This window comes from Pan paniscus, chromosome 1 (genome assembly GCF_029289425.2).
Source record: "Pan paniscus chromosome 1, NHGRI_mPanPan1-v2.0_pri, whole genome shotgun sequence".
Classification (NCBI taxonomy): domain Eukaryota; kingdom Metazoa; phylum Chordata; class Mammalia; order Primates; family Hominidae; genus Pan; species Pan paniscus.
Window position 1 is genome coordinate 133161479 of NC_073249.2, and position 20846 is coordinate 133182324.

Sequence of the window (20846 nt, forward strand, 5' to 3'; positions counted from 1 at the left end):
TCTCTGCCCTTTCATCTCCTTCCCACAAGCTAGTACGTTGACCTGATGGCTCCTGGTATGTTGACCAGAAGCAGCCATCTTGGAGCAGGAAGTGGAAGCTGCATTTTGAGGATGGAAGAATATGCATTTTGAGGATGGAAGAATAAGAAAGAACCTGGATCTCTCATGATTAAGTAGCTGCTATTCCCTGGTAGCTGTTATTTCTACATGAGAGAGAAAAAGCCTTTATCTTGTAAAGTCCACCATTATTGTGGGTGTCCTGTCACACTCATAGCTGAAACCAATCCTAATTAATGAAATCACCAATCCATGCTCTCTGTCCCTCACTAGGCTCAACTTTTAAGAATATTCACTCTATCTCACTCATGTTTGTATTTCCTTCGTGCATAGTTCCTCGCACAAACTACTACTCAAAAGTTACATACTGAGGGTGAGTAGGTTACAAAATATAAACTGATGGATGTAGAAGGTCCCAGATAAGGAGGAAATTGATATGAAACCGCTCCTGACCTCTGGTCTTTTAGAATCTGTATTGGTCATAGGCAACAAAAAGGTGGGAGTGTCTCATCCTTTAAGGCAGCTTCCACTTTGTCAATACCTTCCTTAGGTCCTAGGTATGAGTAGAGCTGTAAAAGAGAGCACACAGAAGCTAGGTCTTCAAACATGAACACCTTCAGTTGTCCCCTGTCTACCTTCATGCTTTTATCTCTGCCCCCTTCCCACTTGCCTCAGAAGGACAGGCATTTTTCTACCATTCTTAGGCTGATCCTTTCACCTGACTCTCAGAACATCTTTGCATCTTAACTTTCTCATCTGTAAAATGGGGATAATTCACACTTCTTAGAATTGGGGGATAATTAAATGGTAAGGGCTAAATAAACTTTCTCGCATAAAGCAGGTGTTCAAAAAATGTTAGGTGATTCTCTTTTCCTCTTGACCCCCTTCTCCTCCAGAAGAAACTTGCTCCATTGGTTCTTGGGGAAACACCTCTTCCCTGCATCTCTTCCTATCTCTCTGGACACCCTTTCCTGGTCTCTTGGAAGGACTCATTATTTGCCTGTCCTTCAAATGTCTGTGCTGGGTTTCTGTCTTCTATACTCAGCCCTCTTTTTTTTTTTTTTTTTTTTTTTTGAGAGAGTTTCACTCTTGTTGCCCAGGCTGGAGTGCAATGGCGCGATCTCGGCTCACCACAACCTCCACCTCCCGGGTTCAAGCGATTCTCCTGCCTCAGCCTCCCGAGTAGCTGGGATTACAGGCATGCGCCACCACGCCCAGCTAATTTTGTATTTTTAGTAGAGATGGGGTTTCTCCATGTAGGTCAGGCTGCTCTTGAATTTCTTTTTCTTTTTCTTTTTCTTTATTTTTTTTTATTATACTTTAAGTTTTAGGGTACATGTGCACAATGTGCAGCTTAGTTACATATGTATACATGTGCCATGTTGCTGTGCTACACCCATTAATTGGTCATTTAATATTAGGTATATCTCCAAATGCTATCCCTCCCCCCTCCCCCCACCCCGCAACAGGCCCTGGTGTGTGATGTTCCCCTTCCTGTGTCCGTGTGTTCTCACTGCTCAATTCCCACCTATGAGTGAGAACATGTGGTGTTTGGTTTTTTGTCCTTGTGATAGTTTGCTGAGAATGATGTTTTCCAGCTTCATCCATGTCCCCACAAAGGACATGAACTCTTCATTTTTTATGGCTGCATAGTATTCCATGGTGTATATGTGCCACATTTTCTGAATCCTGTCTATCATTGTTGGACATTTGGGTTGGTTCCAAGTCTTTGCTATTGTGAACAGTGCTGCAATGAACATACGTGTACATGTGTCTTTATAGCAGCATGATTTATAATCCTTTGGGTATATACCCAGTAATGGGATTGCTGGGTCAAATGGTATTTCTAGTTCTAGATCCCTGAGGAATCGCCACACTGACTTCCACAATGGTTGAACTAGTTTATAGTCCCACCAACAGTGTAAAAGTGTTCCTATTTCTCCACATCCTCTCCAGCACCTGTTGTTTCCTGACTTTTTTATGATTGCCATTCTAACTGGTGTGAGATGGTATCTCACTGTGGTTTTGATTTGCACTTCTCTGATGGCCAGTGATGATGAGCATTTTTTCATGTGTCTTTTGGCTGCATAAATGTCTTCTTTTGAGAAGTGTCTGTTCATATCCTTCACCCACTTTTTGATGGGGTTGTTTTTTTTCTAATAAATTTGTTTGAGTTCATTGTAGATTCTGGATATTAGCCCTTTGTCAAATGAGAAGATTGAAAAAACTTTCTCCCATTCTGTGGGTTGCCTGCACTCTGATGGTAGTTTCTTTTGCTGTGCAGAAGCTCTTTAGTTTCATTAGATCCCATTTATCAATTTTGGCTTTTGTTGCCCTTGCTTTTGGTGTTTTAGACATGAAGTCCTTGCCCATGCCTATGTCCTGAATGGTATTACCTAGGTTTTCTTCCAGGGTTTTTATGGTTTTAGGTCTAACATTTAAGTCTTTAATCCATCTTGAATTAATTTTTGTATAAGGTGTAAGGAAGGGATCCAGTTTCAGCTTTCTACATATGGCTAGCAAGTTTTCCCAGCACCATTAAATAGGGAATCCTTTCCCCATTGCTTGTTTTTGTCAGGTTTGTCAAAGATCAGATAGTTGTAGATATGCGGCATTATTTCTGAGGGCTCTGTTCTGTTCCATTGGTTTATATCTCTGTTTTGGTACCAGTACCATGCTGTTTTGGTTACTGTAGGCTTGTAGTATAGTTTGAAGTCAGGTAGCGTGATGTCTCCAGCTTTGTTCTTTTGGCTTAGGATTGACTTGGCAATGCGGGCTCTTTTTTGGTTCCACATGAACTTTAAGGTAGTTTTTTTCCAATTCTGTGAAGAAAGTCATTGGTAGCTTGATGGGGATGGCATTGAATCTATAAATTACCTTGGGCAGTATGGCCATTTTCATGATACTGATTCTTCCTACCCATGAGCATGGAATGTTCTTCCATTTGTTTGTATCCTCTTTTATTTCATTGAGCAGTGGTTTGTATTTCTCCTTGAAGAGGTCCTTCACATCCCTTGTAAGTTGGATTCCTAGGTATCTTATTCTCTTTGAAGCAATTGTGAATGGGAGTTCACTCATGATTTGGCTGTTTGTCTGTTATTGGTGTATAAGAATGCTTGTGATTTTTGCACACTGATTTTGTATCCTGAGACTTTGCTGAAGTTGCCTATCAGCTTAAGGAGATTTTGGGCTAAGACGATGGGGTTTTCTAGATATACAATCATGTCATCTACAAACAGGGACAATTTGACTTCCTCTTTTCCTAAGTGAATACCGTTTATTTCCTTCTCCTGCCTGATTGCCCTGGCCAGAACTTCCAATACTATGTTGAATAGCAGTGGTGAGAGAGGGCATCCCTGTCTTGTGCCAGTTTTCAAAGGGAATGCTTCCAGTTTTTGTCCATTCAGTATGATATTGGCTGTGGGTTTGTCATAGATAGCTCTTATTGAGATACGTCCCATCAATACCTAATTTATTGAGAGTTTTTAGCATGAAGAGTTGTTGAATTTTGTCAAAGGCCTTTTCTGCATCTATTGAGATAATCATGTGGTTTTTGTCTTTGGTTCTGTTTATATGCTGGATTACGTTTATTGATTTGCATATTTTGAACCAGTCTTGCATCCCAGGGATGAAGCCCACTTGATCATGGTGGATAAGCTTCTTGATGTGCTGCTGGATTCGGTTTGCCAGTATTTTATTGAGGATTTTTGCATTGATGATCATCAGGGATATTGGTCTAAAACTCTCTTTTTTTGTTGTGTCTCTGCCAGGCTTTGGTATCAGGATGACGCTGGCCTCATAAAATGAGTTAGGGAGGATTCCCTCTTTTTCTATTGATTGGAATAGTTTCAGAAGGAATGGTACCAGCTCCTCCTTGTACCTCTGGTAGAATCTGGCTGTGAATCCATCTGGTCCTGGACTTTTTTCTGTTGGTAAGCTATTAATTATTGCCTCAATTTCAGAGCCTGTTATTGGCCTCTTCAGAGATTCAACTTCTTCCTGGTTTAGTCTTGGGAGGGTGTTTGTGTCGAGGAATTTATTCATTTCTTCTAGATTTTCTAGTTTATTTGCATAGAGGTGTTTATAGTATTCTCTGATGGTAATTTGTATTTCTGTGGGATTGGTGGTGATATCCCCTTTATCATTTTTTATTGCATCTATTGGATTCTTCTCTCTTTTCTTATTAGTCTTGCTAGCGGTCTCAATTTTGTTGATCTTTTCAAAAAACCAGCTCCTGGATTCATTGATTTTTTGAAGGGTTTTTTGTGTCTCTATTTCCTTCAGTTCTGCTGTGATCTTAGTTATTTCTTGCCTTCTGCTAGCTTTTGAATGTGTTTGCTCTTGCTTCTCTAGCTCTTTTAATTGTGATGTCAGGGTGTCAATTTTAGATCTTTCCTGCTTTCTCTTGTGGGCATTTAGTGCTATAAATTTCCCTCTACACACTGCTTTGAATGTGTCCCAGAAATTCTGGTATGTTGTGTCTTTGTTCTCGTTGGTTTCAAAGAACATCTTTATTTCTGCCTTCATTTCGTTATGTGCCCAGTAGTCATTCAGGAGCAGGTTGTTCAGTTTCCATGTAGTTGAGCAGTTTTGAGTGAATTTCTTAATCCTGAGTTCTAGTTTGATTGCACTGTGGTCTGAGAGACAGTTTGTTATAATTTCTGTTCTTTTACATTTGCTGAGGAGTGCTTTACTTCCAACTATGTGGTCAATTTTGGAATAAGTGCGGTGTGGTGCTGCGAAGAATGTATATTCTGTTGATTTGGGGTGGAGAGTTCTGTAGATGTCTATTAGGTCTGCTTGGTGCAGAGCTGAGTTCAATTCCTGGATATCCTTGTTAACTTTCTGTCTCGTTGATCTGTCTAATGTTGACAGTGGTGTGTTAAAGTCTCCCATTATTATTGTGTGGGAGTCTAAGTCTCCTTCTAGGTCTCTAAGGACTTGCTTTATGAATCTGGGTGCTCCTGTATTGGGTGCATATATATATTTAGGATAGTTAGCTCTTCTTGTTGAATTGATCCCTTTACCATTATGTAATGGACTTCTTTGTCTCTTTTGATCTTTGTTGGTTTAAAGCCTGTTTTATCAGAGACTAGGATTGCAACCTCTGCCTTTTTTTTTTTTTTCCATTTGCCTGGTAGATCTTCCTCCATCCCTCTATTTTTAGCCTATGTGTGTCTTTGCACGTGAGATGGGTTTCCTGAATACAGCACACTGATGGGTCTTGACTCTATCCAATTTGCCAGTCTGTGTTGTTTAATTGGAGAATTTAGCCCATTTACATTTAAGTTTAATATTGTTATGTGTGAATTTGATCCTGTCATTATGATGTTAGCTGGTTATTTTGCACGTTAGTTGATGCAGTTTCTTCCTAGCCTCGATGGTCTTTACAATTTGGCATGTTTTTGCAGTGGCTGGTACCAGTTGTTCCTTTCCATGTTTAGTGCTTCCTTCAGGAGCTCTTTTAGGGCAGGCCTGGTGGTGACAAAATCTCTCAGCATTTCCTTGTCTGTAAAGGATTTTATTTCACCTTCATTTATGAAGCTTGGTTTGGCTGGATATGAAATTCTGGGTTGAAAATTCTATTCTTTAAGAATGCTGAATTTTGACCCCCACTGTCTTCTGGCTTGTAGAGTTTCTGCTGAGAGATCAGATGTTAGTCTGATGGGCTTCCCTTTGTGGGTAACCCAACCTTTCTCTCTGGCTGCTCTTAACATTTTTTCCTTCATTTCAACTTTGGTGAATCTGACAATTATGTATCTTGGAGTTGCTCTTCTCGAGGAGTATCTTTGTGGCATTCTCTGTATTTCCTGAATTTGAATGTTGGCCTGCCTTGCTAGATTGGGGAAGTTCTCCTGGATAATATCCTGCAGAGTGTTTTCCAACTTGGTTCCATTCTCCCCGTCACTTTCAGGTACACCAATCAGACGTAGATTTGGTCTTTTCACATAGTCCCATATTCCTTGGAGGTTTTGTTCATTTCTTTTTATTCTTTTTTCTCTAAACTTCTCTTCTTGCTTCATTTCATTCATTTGATCTTCCATCACTGATACCCTTTCTTCCAGTTGATCGAATCGGCTACTGAGGCTTGTGCATTCATCACGTAGTTCTCATGCCTTGGTTTTCAGCTCCATCAGATCCTTTAAGGACTTCTCTGCATTGGTTATTCTAGCTAGCCATTCATCTAATTTTTTTTGAAGGTTTTTAACTTCTTTGCCATGGGTTCGAACTTCCTCCTTTAGCTTGGAGTAGTTTGATCATCTGAAGCCTTCTTCTCTCAACATGTCAAAGTCATTCTCCGTCCAGCTTTGTTGTGTTGCTGGTGAGGAGCTGCATTCCTTTGGAGGAGGGGAGGGGCTCTGATTTTTAGAGTTTACAGTTTTTCTGCTCTGTTTTTTCCCCATGTTTGTGGTTTTATCTACCTTTGGTCTTTGATGATGGGGACGTACAGATGGGGTTTTGGTGTGGATGGCCTTTTTGTTTGTTAGTTTTCTTTCTAACAGTCAGGACCCTCAGCTGCAGGTCTGTTGGAGTTTGCTGGAGGTCCACTCCAGACCCTGTTTGCCTGGGTATCAGCAGCGGAGGCTGCAGAACAGCAGATATTGGTGAACAGCAGATGTTGTTGCCTGGTCGTTCCTCTGGAAGTTTTGTCTCAGAGGAGTACCCAGCCATGTGAGGTGTCAGTCTGCCCCTACTGGGGGGTGCCTCCCAGTTAGGCTACTCGGGGGTCAGGGACCCACTTGAGGAGGCAGGCAGTCTGTCTGTTCTCAGATCTCCAGCTGCGTACTGGGAGAACCACTACTCTCTTCAAGGCTGTCAGACAGGGACATTTAAGTCTGCAGAGGATTCTGCTGTCTTTTGTTTGGCTGTGCCCTACCCCCAGAGGTGAAGTCTACAGAGGCAGGAAGGCCTCCTTGAGCTGCGGTGGGCTCCACCCAGTTCGAGCTTCTGGGCTGCTTTGTTTACCTACTCAAGCCTCGGCAATGGCGGGCGCCCCTCCCCCAGCCTCGCTGCCGCCTTGCCGTTTGATCTCGGACTGCTGTGCTAGCAATGAGCGAGGCTCCATGGGCATAGGACCCTCCAAGCCATGTGTGGGATATAATCTCCTGGTGTGCCATTTGCTAAGACCATTGGAAAAGTACAGTATTAGGGTGGGAGTGACCCGATTTTCCAGGTGCCGTCTGTCACCCCTTTCTTTGACTAGGAAAGGGAATTCCCTGACCCCTTGCGCTTCCCGGGTGAGGCGATGCCTCGCCCTGCTTCGGCTCATGCTCAGTGCACTGCACCCATGGTCCTGCACCCACTTTCCGACACTCCCCAGTGAGATGAACCCGGTACCTCAGTTGGAAATGCAGAAATCACCCATCTTCTGCGTCACCCAACACTGGGAGCTGTAGACTGGAGCTGTTCCTATTCGGCCATCTTGGCTCCACCCCGGGTCTTGAATTTCTGACCTCACATAATCCACCCACCTCAGCCTTCCAAAGTGCTGAGATTACAGGCGTGAGCCACCGCGCCTGGCCCATCTTTTCTTACTCTACACTCTCCCTACACAATCTTTGTCCAGAGCTTCAAGTGCCATCTGTAGGATAATGAATTTTAAATCCCAAGCATAGATCTCTCTCCTGAGCTCCAGACCTTCTCTTCTTTTCTTTCCCTCTCCCTTCCTATAATTCTCCTCTTCCTGATATTCTTTCATTCTATAAATACTTACTGAGAGCCTGCTGTGTGCTTGGCATTGTATATCCAGCTGCCAGGATGTTCCACAGACCTCAAACTCAACATATGCAAATCTGAGCTCATTTCCATCCCCCATCCCCAAACCCACTTCTCACTCCTTTGTTTGTGGTCCCAGTGACTACTTCAGCACCCACCCATCTGCCTAATTAAAATGGGAGTCATTCTGACTGCTCCCTCTCTCCTTTACATCCCTTAATTCATCAAGGCCCATCAATTTGGCCTCCCTTGAAATATCTCCAGTTTGTATACTTAACCTTCTCTCCAAACCACCTCCCTGGTTCCAGTCCTCATCATTTTATTACCTAGATAGCTCCAACTACCTTGGGCTGGTCTTCCAACTTCCAGTTTTGTGTTATTCCAGCCCGTGATCCACATTGCAGCCAGACAGTGGTACAAAACACACATCTAATCCTACTGCTTCTCAACTAAAAACTATTCAGTGGTTTCCCATTGCCTTTAGGGTGAAGTCCACACTCTTCAACACAGTGTACAAGACTTACAGGATATGATTCCTGCTGGAATCACTCTGAAAAGAGATATTTAGTTTATATGTTTCTCCAATAGTACCAGGAGGAGCTCCTAGAGATGCTTAACAGATGGGCTCCTAATGGGCTTATTAATCACTGAAATCAGGCATATAGTAGAGCATAAGGGGTCAATAAATGTTTTTTAAAAACCAAGTTTGAGAAATCTTTCATGGATAAGCAGTATTAGAGCTACCTGTGTGAAGGTGATCCAGGAACACGTAGGTACTCTTTTTTCCTTCCTCTTTAGCATTAAAAAAAAAATTTTTTTTTTTTGAGACAGAGTTTTGCTCTTGTTGCCCAGGCTGGAGTGCAGTGGTGCATTCTTGGCTCACTGCAACCTCCACTTCCCGGGTTCAAACGATTCTCCTGCCTCAGTGTCCTGAGTAGCTGGGATTACAGGTATGCGCCACCACGCCCGGCTAATTTTGTATTTTTAGTAGAGACAGGGTTTCTCCATGTTGGTCAGGCTGGTCTCAAACTCCCGACCTTAGGTGATCCCACCCGCCTCGGCCTCCCAAAGTGCTGGGATTACAGGCATGAGCCACCGCAACTGGCCTACCTTTAACTTTTTAAAAATTAACTTTTTATTATAAAGGTAAGATGGGCTTATTAAGAAAAAACCTGAAACATTACATACAGGTATACAGTAAAAAGGAATGCTCCCTCCCTTCATACCACTGCTTCCCCCAAACCAGCATTACCCTAAAGTAACCACTGTTAATTGTTTGAATATCTTTCGGGAAATCATCTATGCATGCACAGTGATAGGAGTAAACATACATAATTTCTACTGTTACTATGGGCATTATTTAACACAAATGGAATCTCATTTAAAATATTCATCTGCATATCTTATTTTTTCACATAATCTTGGATATTCTTGGATATAGCAATATATATAGATATTTCTCATTTTTAAAATGTCTGCGTTGTATTTAATTCTATGTCTCTACCACACTTTCTTTAAACAGACTATTATTGATGAACATCTAGATTATTTCCAATTTGGGAGCCATTACAAACAATGCTGTACATGCTATTCATTTTATGATAGAGAAATAATTAAATGTCAATCTTTCTAACTATGCAAAAATTGTAAAATGTTAGAATATTAAAATAAGTATACACCACAACCAGGTAGGATCATTTCAAGAATGTAAAATGAGTTAAATATTACAAAATCTGTTAATATATCACACAATATGAGATCAAAGAAAAATCTCCATAGATTATAAAGAAATAGGGATAGGTATTTTCTTAATGTGATAAAACATGTGTGTGCTCATGCCACACCAACCCCAAAAGCCAGCATCATGCTTAGTGAAGAAGCATTTCTATTTCTATAATGACCAGGAACAAGTCAAAGAAGTCCACTATCACCATTATCATGAAAAATTATTTAACATTTTCTGGATTACTGTACTAGCTAATGCTATTACAAGAAAAATAATAGTAAGCATAAAAATTAGAAAGGAAAAAGTAAACTTATAATTTGAGGCTATTTCCAGATAACACAACTTAGTCAACTGAAAAACTATTTTTCCTTTTTTAAATTGAGATATAACTCACTTATCATAAAATTCACCCATTTGAAAAGTGTATAATACAATGGATTTTTGTATATTCACAGTTGTGCAACTATCACCACTACTTCCAGAACATTTTCATCATCCCAGAAAGAAACCCCATACCCATTAGCAGTCAGTCACTTCACATTCTCCCCATTCCCAATTCCTGGCAAACGCTAATTTACTTTCTGTCTCTATGGATTTGCCTATTTTAGACATTTCATATAAATGGAATCATACAATATGTGGTCTTTTGTGATTGGCTTCTTTCATTTAGCATGTTTTCAAGGCTTATTAATATTGTAACATGAATTGTAACTTCATTCCTTTTTTTGCTGAATAATATTTCATCAAATAGGTATACCAGATCTTGTGTATCCAATCATCATTTGATGGACATTTGGACTATTTTCACTTTCTGGTTATTAAAAACAATGCTAGCCGGGCATGGTGGTTCACACCTGTAATCCCAGCACTTTGGAAGGTTGGGGCAGGCGAATCACTCGAGCCCAGGAGTTCGAGACCAGCCTGGGGTAACACGGTGAAACCCATTCTCTACAAAAAATACAAAAATTAGCCAAGCATGGTGGTGCACGCCTGTAGTCCCAGCTACTTGGGAGGCTGAGATGGGAGGCTCCCTTCAGCTCAGGAGGTCGAGGCTGCAGTGAGCCGTGATCATGCCACTGCACTCCACTGCACTCCAGCGTGGACAACACAGCGAGACCCTGTCTCAACCACCACAACAAAAATAATATTATGGATATTCCTATACACATTTTTGTGTGGACATGTTTTTAGTTCTCTTGGGGATATGCCTAGGAGTGGAATTGCTGGGTCCTATGGTAACTCTAATATTTAATTTTTTGAGGAATTGCCAAACTGTTTTCCAAAGAGGCCACACATTTTACATCCCCACTGGCAATGAATGAGGGTTCCAATCCTTGCCAACGCTTGTATTGTCTGTCTTTTTTATTACAGCCTTCCTACTGGGTGTGAAGTGGTATCTCATTGTGATTTAGAACTGAAAAACTATTTTAAATAGTAAGATAATTTAATGAGATATAAAATTATTTAAAACATCAAAAGCCTTCTTATATATAAATAATAACCAGTTACAAAATATAGTGGAGGAAAGGATTCCAACAAAAAAGATAAACTATCTGGAAATAAAGTTAAAAAAATCAAGATTTATATTTAACACACTCCAGAAGAGCACAGGACTGAAAATGAAAAGGCATAGCTGTTCTTTATTTCCTCCTGCTGCTCTTACACAGGAAGACTCAACATCCTAATTAGTTCAATTCTCATTTTCTCTCTCTCTCTCCTCTCTCCTCTCCTCTTCCCTCCCTCCCTCTCTCCCTCCCCCTCCCTCCCTCCCTCCCTCCCTCCCTCCCTCTCTCTCTCTCTCTCTCTCTCTCTCTCTCGTCTGGCTCTGTCACCCAGGCTAGAGTGCAGTGGCGCAATCTCAGCTCACTGCAACCTCCACCTCCCAGGTTCAAGTGATTCTCGTGCCTCAGCCTCCCAAGCAGCTGGGATTACAGGCATGTGCCAACATGCCCACCTAATTTTTATATTTTTTGTAGAGACGGGGTTTCACCACGTTGGCCAAACTCATCTCAAACTCCTGGCCTCAAGTAATCCACCTGCCTTGGCCTCCCAAAGTGCTGGTATTACAGACATAAGCCACAGCACCTGGCCCAATTCTATTTTAATCTATAAATATAACATGACTCCAACAAAAATACCTCCTAAAATTAGAGCCAGACTAGCTGTAGCTAAAGCTCATGTGAAAAGATGATAAGGAATTGTGGTTTTACCCATAGACCCAGCCTTTCTGGGTTCTCATCCAGGCTTGCTGCTTATTAGCTGTGTATCCTTGCACAAGTTACTTAACCTCTCTGTCTCAGATGCCTCTTCCATGAAAGGGGATAATAGTATCTGTCTGGTAGGGCTGTCAGGAGGATTAAATGAAGACACATAGAGCACTGAGAATAGTACCTGTCATATAACAAATGCCAAATAAGTGCTATTATTATTCACTGAGGAAAAATAATAATTCAAGAATGAGTAGAAAAATGTTTAAAAAAACAAAAGAGTAACAAGAAAGGACTTGTGGGTGGCAAGCCACCTAGGTGCCGAGGCAAGAGACCGAGGGCATGAGCTGTTCCAGTATAATAAAATATATAAAATAAGAATAGTTATACTAGATATAGATCATACATATTATATATGAATATCATTAATCATTAGTTTGTAGCAATTAGTCTTTAGTCCAATATTATAATAATCCTTACTCTATAATCATAACCTAGGAAAAACCAGGCCATACAGAGATAGGAGCTGAGGGGACATAGTGAGAAGTGACCAGAAGACAAGAGTGCAAGCCTTCTGTTATGCCCAGACAGGGCCAACAGACGGCTCCTTGGTCTAGCGGTAACACCAGCGTCTCGGAAGACGCCCGTTGCCAAGCAGACCATGGTCTAGCGGTAGCGTCGGTGTCCAGGAAAAACACCTGCTACTTAGCAGACTGGGAAAGGGAGTCTCCCTTTCCCCAGGGGAGTTTTAGAGACAACTCTACTCCTTCACCTCTTGTGGAGGGCCTGACTAGGCCTAACCATCTCCCTGTGATGCTGTGCTTCACTGGTCACGCTCCTAGTCTGCTTTCATGTTCCATCCTGTACACCTGACTCTGCCTTTTAGATAGCAGTAGCAAATTAGTGAGAGTACTAAAAGTCTCTGATATGCAGAAATAATGGCACAAGCTGTCTCCTCTCTCCCTCTCTCTCTGCCTCGGCTGCCAGGCAGGGAAGGACCCCCTGTCCAGTGGACACGTGACCCATGTGACCTTACCTATCATTGGAGATGGCTCACACTCCTTACCCTGTCCCTTTGTCTTGTATCCAATAAATATCAGCGCAGCCTGGCATTTGGGGCCACTACTGGTCTCCGCATCTTGGTGGTAGTGGTCCCGCAGGCCCAACTGTCTTTTATCTCTGTCTTGTGTCTTTATTTCTACAATCTCTCGTCTCCACACATGGGGCGAAAACCCACCGACCCTGTGGGGCTGGACCCTACAAGGACTGACCCTACTAAATGGTAAAACAGCACAGTTCTGGTGAATCAAAATTAACAGAAAAGTCAGTGGAATAGAGCAGAGAATCCAGAAACCCATATGCAGCAGAGAATCCAGAAACCCATATGCGTGTGGGAATTTAGAAAATTATAAATGTGGGCCGGACGTGGTGGCTCTTGCCTGTAATCCCAGCACTTTAGGAGGCAGAGGCAGATGGATCGCCTGAGCTCAGGAGTTCGAGACCAGCCTGGCCAACATAGCGAAACCCCGTCTCTACTAAAAATACAAAAATTAGCCGGGCGTGGTGGCATGCACCTGTAATCCCAGCTACTCAGGAGGCTGAGGCAAGAGAATTGCTTGAACCTGGGAGGTGGAGGTTGCAGTGAACTGAGATTTGTGCCGCTGCACTCCAGCCTGGGCAACAGAGCAAGACTCTGTCTCAAAAAAAAAAAAAATAATAAATGTGGCATTTCAAATGACATCGTGTAGAAAAGAAGGAGTGTTCATTAAAAGTGATTTTGGGACAAAACTTCCACTTCACTCCTTACACAAAAACACATTCCAGATGAAGCAAAGATAAACAAAACCATAAAAATAAAGCCATTAAAGAAATAACTTAATAATCTGAGTGTATTATGGCCCCAAACCTAGAAGCCATAAAAGACTGATAAATCCAAATACATGAATTTCTGTAAGACAGAAAAACAAAACAAAATACCATAAACAAAGTCAAACGACAAAAAGACTGAAAAAGAATAATTGTAACATATATCACAAAGGGCTGTTTTCCATCATACCACAGAAAAATGAACACAACTCAAGAACAGATAAATCACAGGAAAAAAATTACAAATTATTCTCTGTATGGAAAGGTACTCATCTTGATTCATAATAAAAGACACAGGCCAGGCATAGTAGCTCCTGTCTGTCATCCCAGCACTTAGGGAGGCCAAGATGGGAGGATTTCTTGAGTCCAGGAGTTCAAGACCAGCCTAGACAACATAGAGTGACCCCCATCTCTACAAAAAATTTTAAAATTAGCCGGGTGTGTTGGCATGTGCCTGTAGTTCCAACTATTTGGGAGGCTGAGGTGGAAGCACTGCTCGAGCCCAGGAGGTTGAGGGTGCAATGAGCTGTGATAGTGCCACTGCACTCCAGTCTGGGCAACAGAACAAGACCCTGTCTCAAATAATAATAATAATAATATAAATACAAATTTTAAAAAATCAATATAAGAGACGAATTAAAATCACAGCTAGAAACCACCTTTTGTGAGTTGTGGGGAAACAGGCACTCTCACACATTGCTAAGGAGAGAAAAATGGATACAATCTCTATGGGGCAATTTGCCAATATATATTTAAAAATGTACAGATTAAGAACGCACAAACCTTTGAACCAGCAATTCAACTTTCTAGGAATCTATCCTACAGATAGATGTACCTGTACTTGTGTACAATAATAAAAGAACAAGGATGTTCACTGATGCATTGTTTGTAACAGGAAAATACTGGCAATCTAAATGTCCAGCTATTAGGGACTGTTAAATCATTACCATACATACGTACAATGGAACAAGGCAGCTCTACATATATTCATAGGTAAAACAAGCCAGTATAGCATACTACCATTGTGTTTTTAAAAGGATATGTATCAATAACATTGTTATTTACGACATATTTATGACAAAAGATGTTAAAAATGCTGATATGGGCGTAAAATAAATCTGAAAATATTTCCAAGAAACCATTACCACTAATGGCTTGTGGAGAGAATTGCAAGGCTGGACTATAGGAATAACATTGATGTTTACTTTTCCCTGTAGCTTTTTTGACAATTTTGGATTTTGTATCTTTTGTGTGAATTACCTTTCATTGTTGTTTTACGAGTTTTAAGATTCCATTCATAGGCCGGACGCGGTGGCTCACGCCTGTAATCCCAGCACTTTGGGAGGCCGAGGCGGGCGGATCACGAGGTCAGGAGATCGAGACCATCCTGGCTAACACGGTGAAACCCCGTCTCTACTAAAAATACAAAAAATTAGCCGGGCGTGGTAGCGGGCGCCTGTAGTCCCAGCTACTCGGGAGGCTGAGGCAGGAGAATGGCGTGAACCCGGGAGGCGGAGCTTGCAGTGAGCCGAGATCGCGCCACTGCACTCCAGCCTGGGCGACAGAGCGAGACTCCGTCTCAAAAAAAAAAAAAAAAAAAAAAAGATTCCATTCATTCCTGGATTTATTTGCTAACCTTGTACAAAGTTAACAGTTGTCAGAAAAAGATATAGTAATTCCTGTCTTGAGGAGCTGATGGGCACTGGGCCTAGGACCTCTTTGCACTGGAATAATGGGGGAGGGGAGCGGGTGACCTTATCAGAAATGCAGATTCCTGGGCCCCACCCCAGACGGACCGAATTAAGAGTCCCAGAGTGACGGCAGAAATCTCCATTTTTGACGGGCTCCCGCTGGGATTCGGGTGTCTGCTCATCTGGAAGCCTCCATGCTGGAGAGGTAGTCAGCACAGCGCACGCAGGGCGTAGGCGTGTTTTCTCGTCCCTCCCTCGCAACCACAGTCCCGCTCAAGGCGTGGGGGTGTCACCCGAGACCCGGGCCTCCCCTGCACTTTCCTTTAGGCGGAAACCGCGAGCCTTCGCTTCAGTGTCGCTTTTCCTTCGCCGCCGCCGCCGCCGCCGCCGCCGCTGCTGCCGCTCTTCTCAGGACCTAGATCGACTGCCCAGTCGGCTGAGCTGGGCCCTGGGCCACCGAGGCCCGGGGAGCTGAGGGGCTCGGGACCCTGCGAGCCGCTTAAGAAAGGACCGCAAGAACCGAATGCAGTGAACTGCGAGAGCAGGGAATGAGAGACAAGTTAAACCGTTTAGCAAAAAAAAATAAGAGACATGATGGAGGCAGAAAATAAATTGTAGGGGGGAGGGAAAAAAGCGTTACGACTCCGCCGGGACTCGAACCCGGAACCTTTGAATGCCTTCAGCCTCTAGAAGTCCAATGCGCTATCCATTGCGCCACGGAGCCACCTGTTGGAGTCTCAGCGCATCTGCTGTGTTAAGCCAGAGGCGACGGCCGCGCGCTCTTCCGACCGCCCCTCCCGTCGTCAGTGTCACCGAGACCCAGCCGCCGCGCTCAGGGCACTGCCATCCGCCTCAAACGCCGGCCGCAGGCTCTCGGTCTCCCCGCAGTGGTCGCCCCTCAACAAGGTCGGCGACCCAGTTGAGCCAAGGGCGGCCGCAGTCCGACGGTCCCACCTGGTCGGTATGAGGGCAGCCGCAACCCGGTCCCCTTCACGGTCCGGGCCCAGCCGTACGAATCACAGTCGCGCTTTTCCCTCCCCGGCTCCCTTCCTGCCCCAAGCGCCCCGCCTACCAGGTCTCTCCGGCGGCCGCTCCAGCCCGGCCGGGACCCCAGAGTTGCAGGCCCAGGCCAGCCGTTGCACCGTTAAGCCGGGCCGGTGACGCCGGGCCTTTACGTCGCGCCTGTGAGCGGCCGAGGCCGAGCGGCCGCCCCTCGGGCTGCGAGACGTAAGCGGCGACCCCTCTCGGGCCTGGGCTCTTCCCTCGCGGCCCGGCCGGCCGGCGGCCTGGACCTGCGGCGGCGAGCGCCGGCCGCGGCGACGTCTGTGTGCGTGCTTGTGCGTGTTTATTTGCGCGGGGTTCGGAAAAACGGGGTTTGGGTTGCATTTCGCTCCCCACAGACCCAGAGCCGAATTTCTGAGGTATCCGGGCTCTGGTGGACTGAGGGGGGCGACGCGCCCCGCGCCGCAGCATCCTCCGAGAGCTCGTCTTGCCGCCAGCACCTGCCTCCAAGGACGCCGCGCAGCTGCCCCGAGCCCGCGCGCCCGGGCCCCGCGACTGCGTGGGCGGAAGCCGGGAGGGTGTCAGCACGCGTGGGAGCGCTGGGAGCATGCGTGTGCGGGTGCATGTGGTCGGAGGGCGCGCGCTCGAGCGCGGCCGCGGGGTTTCCTGGTGGCTGCGAGCGGTGGGGACGGCAGCGGGCCTGGCGCCGCTACCCAGAAGGGTGCGGTCGCCACGAATCTGAGAGGCGGCTGGGTGGGGGCCGGCAGGTTTCCAGTGCCCGCAGTGATCCCCATCCGCAAGACCCCGAAGCCCTTTGAAATAGACGGTCAAAGTCGCGTGGTTGCTCTGCGACTGCAGCGGCGAGACCGAACGCCCGGCCCCCGTTCCTATTAGCTCACAGCAGTCCCGGCCCCGCCTACGGAGGATTCGCAGGGCGGCCGCTGGGCGCGCTTTCTCGGCTTGGCCACAGCCCGTTTCTGCACCAAACCCGCCAGCCGCGGCCCACCCTGTGCTTCACCCATACCCGCCCCTGCCCAGCATCGCCAGGCCTCAAATGCAGAATAGTCTCTGGCAGAGTTCAAAGAGGGAAAGGGAAGTCCTGGGAAGAGTCCAGTGTGGTAGGGATTTTACAGTCTTAACCCCAAGACGAAGCTATGGAGCGGGTACATACACACCACCGTCCCCTTTATAATATAAAGAAGGGAAACTGCAGCTAAGAGAGGTTAAAAAACTCGTGTAGGGACGCCCAGCTAGTGAGTGTGGAGAACTGTGATGAATCATATTTTGTTATGTTTGCAAACTAACACGTTAGCTTTCACGGTTTCATGAATGCTGACAGAACACACCAGACTTCTGAGTCAGAGATAAAAGACTATTACAACAAAAGCAATAGCCAGAGTATCACCGTTTTTGAGTTGGCTCCCTGGACCCCAGTTCTCACAGGAACGAAGCACACAGGCCCAGATGCATGCTTACACACAAGATGGGTTGCATTACAGAAGAGGAATGCTGAGCTTGGGGAACCCACCATGTTATAGTGAGCAGTAAGCAAGCCTGCTCTTTGTTCCATAGGGAGACATTACCTCATCCCTCAAGATTGCTCGCTGCAAACACAACGCTGAGAAATGGCCCAAGTAAAGCGTGATCAGGGTCTTGCATTCTTGGCACATCTAGGAAGAACGTGCAAGGATGCGAATTGTGAATCGCTTCTCCAAACAGTAAGTGGCAGAGCCCTGATTGGTGCCAGGCCTATTTAATTATACTCTAATGTAAACAAAGTTTCTTGACAACATTATATATATATATATATATATATATATAATTGTTATGCCCCTTTAATGAAATAAATGTCTTCACATTGCATGCAGGGAGAATTCTCATATGGATAAAATTAGCCTTTAAAATGGAATATGGTTTCAAATTGTATTTATTTAAACAAATCTTTTTTGAATTCTGAAATATGCCAGGCACTGGTGGCATCTCAGGGTCTCCACTGGTCTTAGGAGTTGCTCACAGCCGAAATGGGAGAAGAGATGCTCTGTATGCCTGTGGGAAAACCATACAGAGGAATTCTGCCTGGGGTATTGGAGCCAAATCTCAAATGATGAGGAGTCATTGACGTGATTAAGTGACAGTTGAGATGCGTATATAAAAATTCTGGAAAGGGGGAATTGGGAAAGAAACAATGTGCTAAGGAAAGATGTATATGTGTTTGATTCCACTTAATGATTCAAACGAATAATTTTAGATATTTTATTCCACTAGATGAAGCCAAAAAAATTCCTGTATCATGGAAAATATTAGAGATACAGTGTTAGCAGACAGTGTGGGAAAGCCAGGCTTTCCCTGTGCAGCCTTCTGTGAGCTATCAAGGTTGTACTTCTTATACCCTGCAATTAGAAGACTGGGGCCAGGTGCAGTGACTCACGCCTGTAATTCCAGCACTTCTGGAGGCTGAGGCGGGAGGATCACTTGAGGCCAGGAGCTTGAGGTTACAGTGAGCTATGATCGCGCCACTGCACTCCAGCCTGGGTGACAGAATCAGACCCCATCTCCAAAAAAAAAAAAAAAAAGAAAAGTCACAGCCAAACAAGGTCAGGTGTGTGGTGGTTCTCTGAACAATTAACTAAGCAGTTTATAGGTAGCAATGTTAGCATGTAAGAAAAATGAAAAGAGTATTTAGTTGCCATCTGGGGAGAAAGATTCAGTGGGTTTTGTCTTCCCCTTTTCTAATCTGGCTGAATTTTCTCAGGCTGTATCTGTAGTAAACAGCCATTATACAACCTGAGCTAAGAATTCCCGCAAGTGAGAAAGCAACCTCTTCCTGCCAACAGAGGGAGTCAAAGCATGGGTTATAACCACTTTCAATTAGGCTGATTGCAGCACATCTGCAGTTTGAGTTCGCTGGACAGCAAAGCCCTAAATTAAATACGGTTTCATGTTGGTGTTTTATTTTTATTTTTATTTTGAGACAGAGTCTCACTCTGTCACCCAGGCTGGAGTGCAATGGCATGATCTCGGCTCACTGCAACCTCCATTTCCCGAGTTGAAGCGATTCTCCTGCCTCAGCCTCCTAAGTAGCTGGGATTACAGGCACGTGCCACCACACCCGGCTAATTTTTGTATTTTTAGTGGAGATGGGGTTTCACCATGTTGTCCAGGCAGGTCTTGAACTCCTGACCTTGTGACTTGCCTGCTTCGGCCTCCCAAAGTGAGGCGTGAGCTACCGTGCCTGGCCAGCAGGATTATTTTTAAGTTACTGTGTGGTTAGTGATTTTGGCCTTCCCAGAAGCTCTGGAAATGGACTATACTTCTACTGTATATATTTGCACTAGCTTTGCTTTACTCCAGAGGTATAAGGTTGCTGGAGTACTAGTTTTATTCAATTCAATGAGTAGGGACAATACAGTTAGGCCTACTGTGGGAACCAAGTGAAAGTTTAAGACATAATTCCTACCTTCAAGGACACTCCAAATTTCCTAGGAGAAATACGATTTATGAATATGAAGCAATAAGCAGATGAAGCAAGGTAGCATGTGAAAAAGTGTCATAATGTGACTGGGCATTCCTACCGGTAAAAATTTTTCAGTTTGGACCCCCAAGGAACAAGGATGCTCTATTATACTACTAATAAAACATACCTAAAAAGGAATTTTTAAAGGGTGAGATTTAAAAAACAAACAAACAAAAACTGTGGTAGTAGCAGTTAAGAGTACAGCCTGTGGAGTCAGGACCCTGTCATTCAAATCTTGGTTCAGCCTTTATTTGCAGGACATGATCCTTAACTTCTCTGCCTGAAAAATTATAAAATTGTTATGAGAATTGCAAGAGTTAATCCTCTCAAGGACTTGTCTCAGTTCTGGCACATGGTAAATGTGTAACAAATATTTGCTATTATATTAGTAAGTAGCTCTTAATAAAGAAATCCCACATCCTGCAGAAACAAAGGACAGTATAGATACAGCATCAGCTAAATTTGTTGCAACCGGAGGGACATTCTGCAGCTCCCTACCCCACTCCTACTCAGCTGTACATTTCATTTCTGTTACCGAACAGAACACTTAGCTTCTCAGACTGAAGACATCTACCTTCAGCTTCAATTCCTCACAGTTCTTAGTTCAAGAACCTTAGGCATATTTTTATTTTCATTTGTCCCACCCACCACATGGTTTCCCAAGACAAGGGTACCATCCACCCTTAAGGACTTAAGAAGACTCATTTCTTGCTAGAAAAATCTACTCACAACGTTGAAATGAAGGCCTTTTTCATCCTAAAATCTACTCACAACATTGAAATGAAGGGCTTTTTCATCCTAAAATATCTCAGTGCTGAGTGTGATTACTGAGCCAGGCCAATAGCCAAACCACATTAGGTGGCCAGGCAGGAACAGGGGAAGGAAAAGAAAATTTTCCAGGATGAAGAAAAACATAACGTCAAGACAAAAATGAGGGTTGGATGGGTCCTTATGGAAGTACAGTTTGGGGTGATGGAAGATGTGTCAACAGACGAGGTTGGGAAGGTAGGGTCCAGGCCAGATACGGCAAAAGGGGTAGGGGCAGACTTGATTCAAGATAAGGAATG

General features: G+C 44.2%; 2 protein-coding genes and 1 non-coding gene across 4 annotated transcripts in view; 1 reads left to right on the forward strand and 2 right to left on the reverse strand.

Annotated features, from left to right (window-relative positions):
• Positions 1 to 8890: 8890 nt before the first annotated feature.
• On the reverse strand, positions 8891 to 16874 carry LOC130541714 (uncharacterized). Its single transcript, XM_057302916.2, has one exon. The coding sequence runs from the start codon at positions 16872 to 16874 to the stop codon at positions 16332 to 16334; it is 543 nt and encodes a 180-aa protein (XP_057158899.1). The 3' UTR covers positions 8891 to 16331.
• TRNAR-UCU (transfer RNA arginine (anticodon UCU)) lies at positions 15903 to 15987 on the reverse strand. Its single transcript is given in 2 exon segments — positions 15903 to 15938; positions 15951 to 15987. It is a non-coding gene; the product is annotated as a tRNA-Arg (tRNA).
• BCAR3 (BCAR3 adaptor protein, NSP family member) overlaps positions 16352 to 20846 on the forward strand; it is a 277512-nt gene continuing 273017 nt past the window's right edge. Inside the window, exons 1-2 of one of the 2 annotated variants that reach the window (XM_063606785.1) lie at positions 16352 to 16490; positions 17838 to 17983. The gene's annotated coding sequence lies outside the window, so the exon portion shown is untranslated. Of the gene's footprint in view, positions 16491 to 16915; positions 17429 to 17837; positions 17984 to 20846 lie in introns of those variants that run through there. The other variant, XM_063606784.1, reaches the window with a different exon arrangement.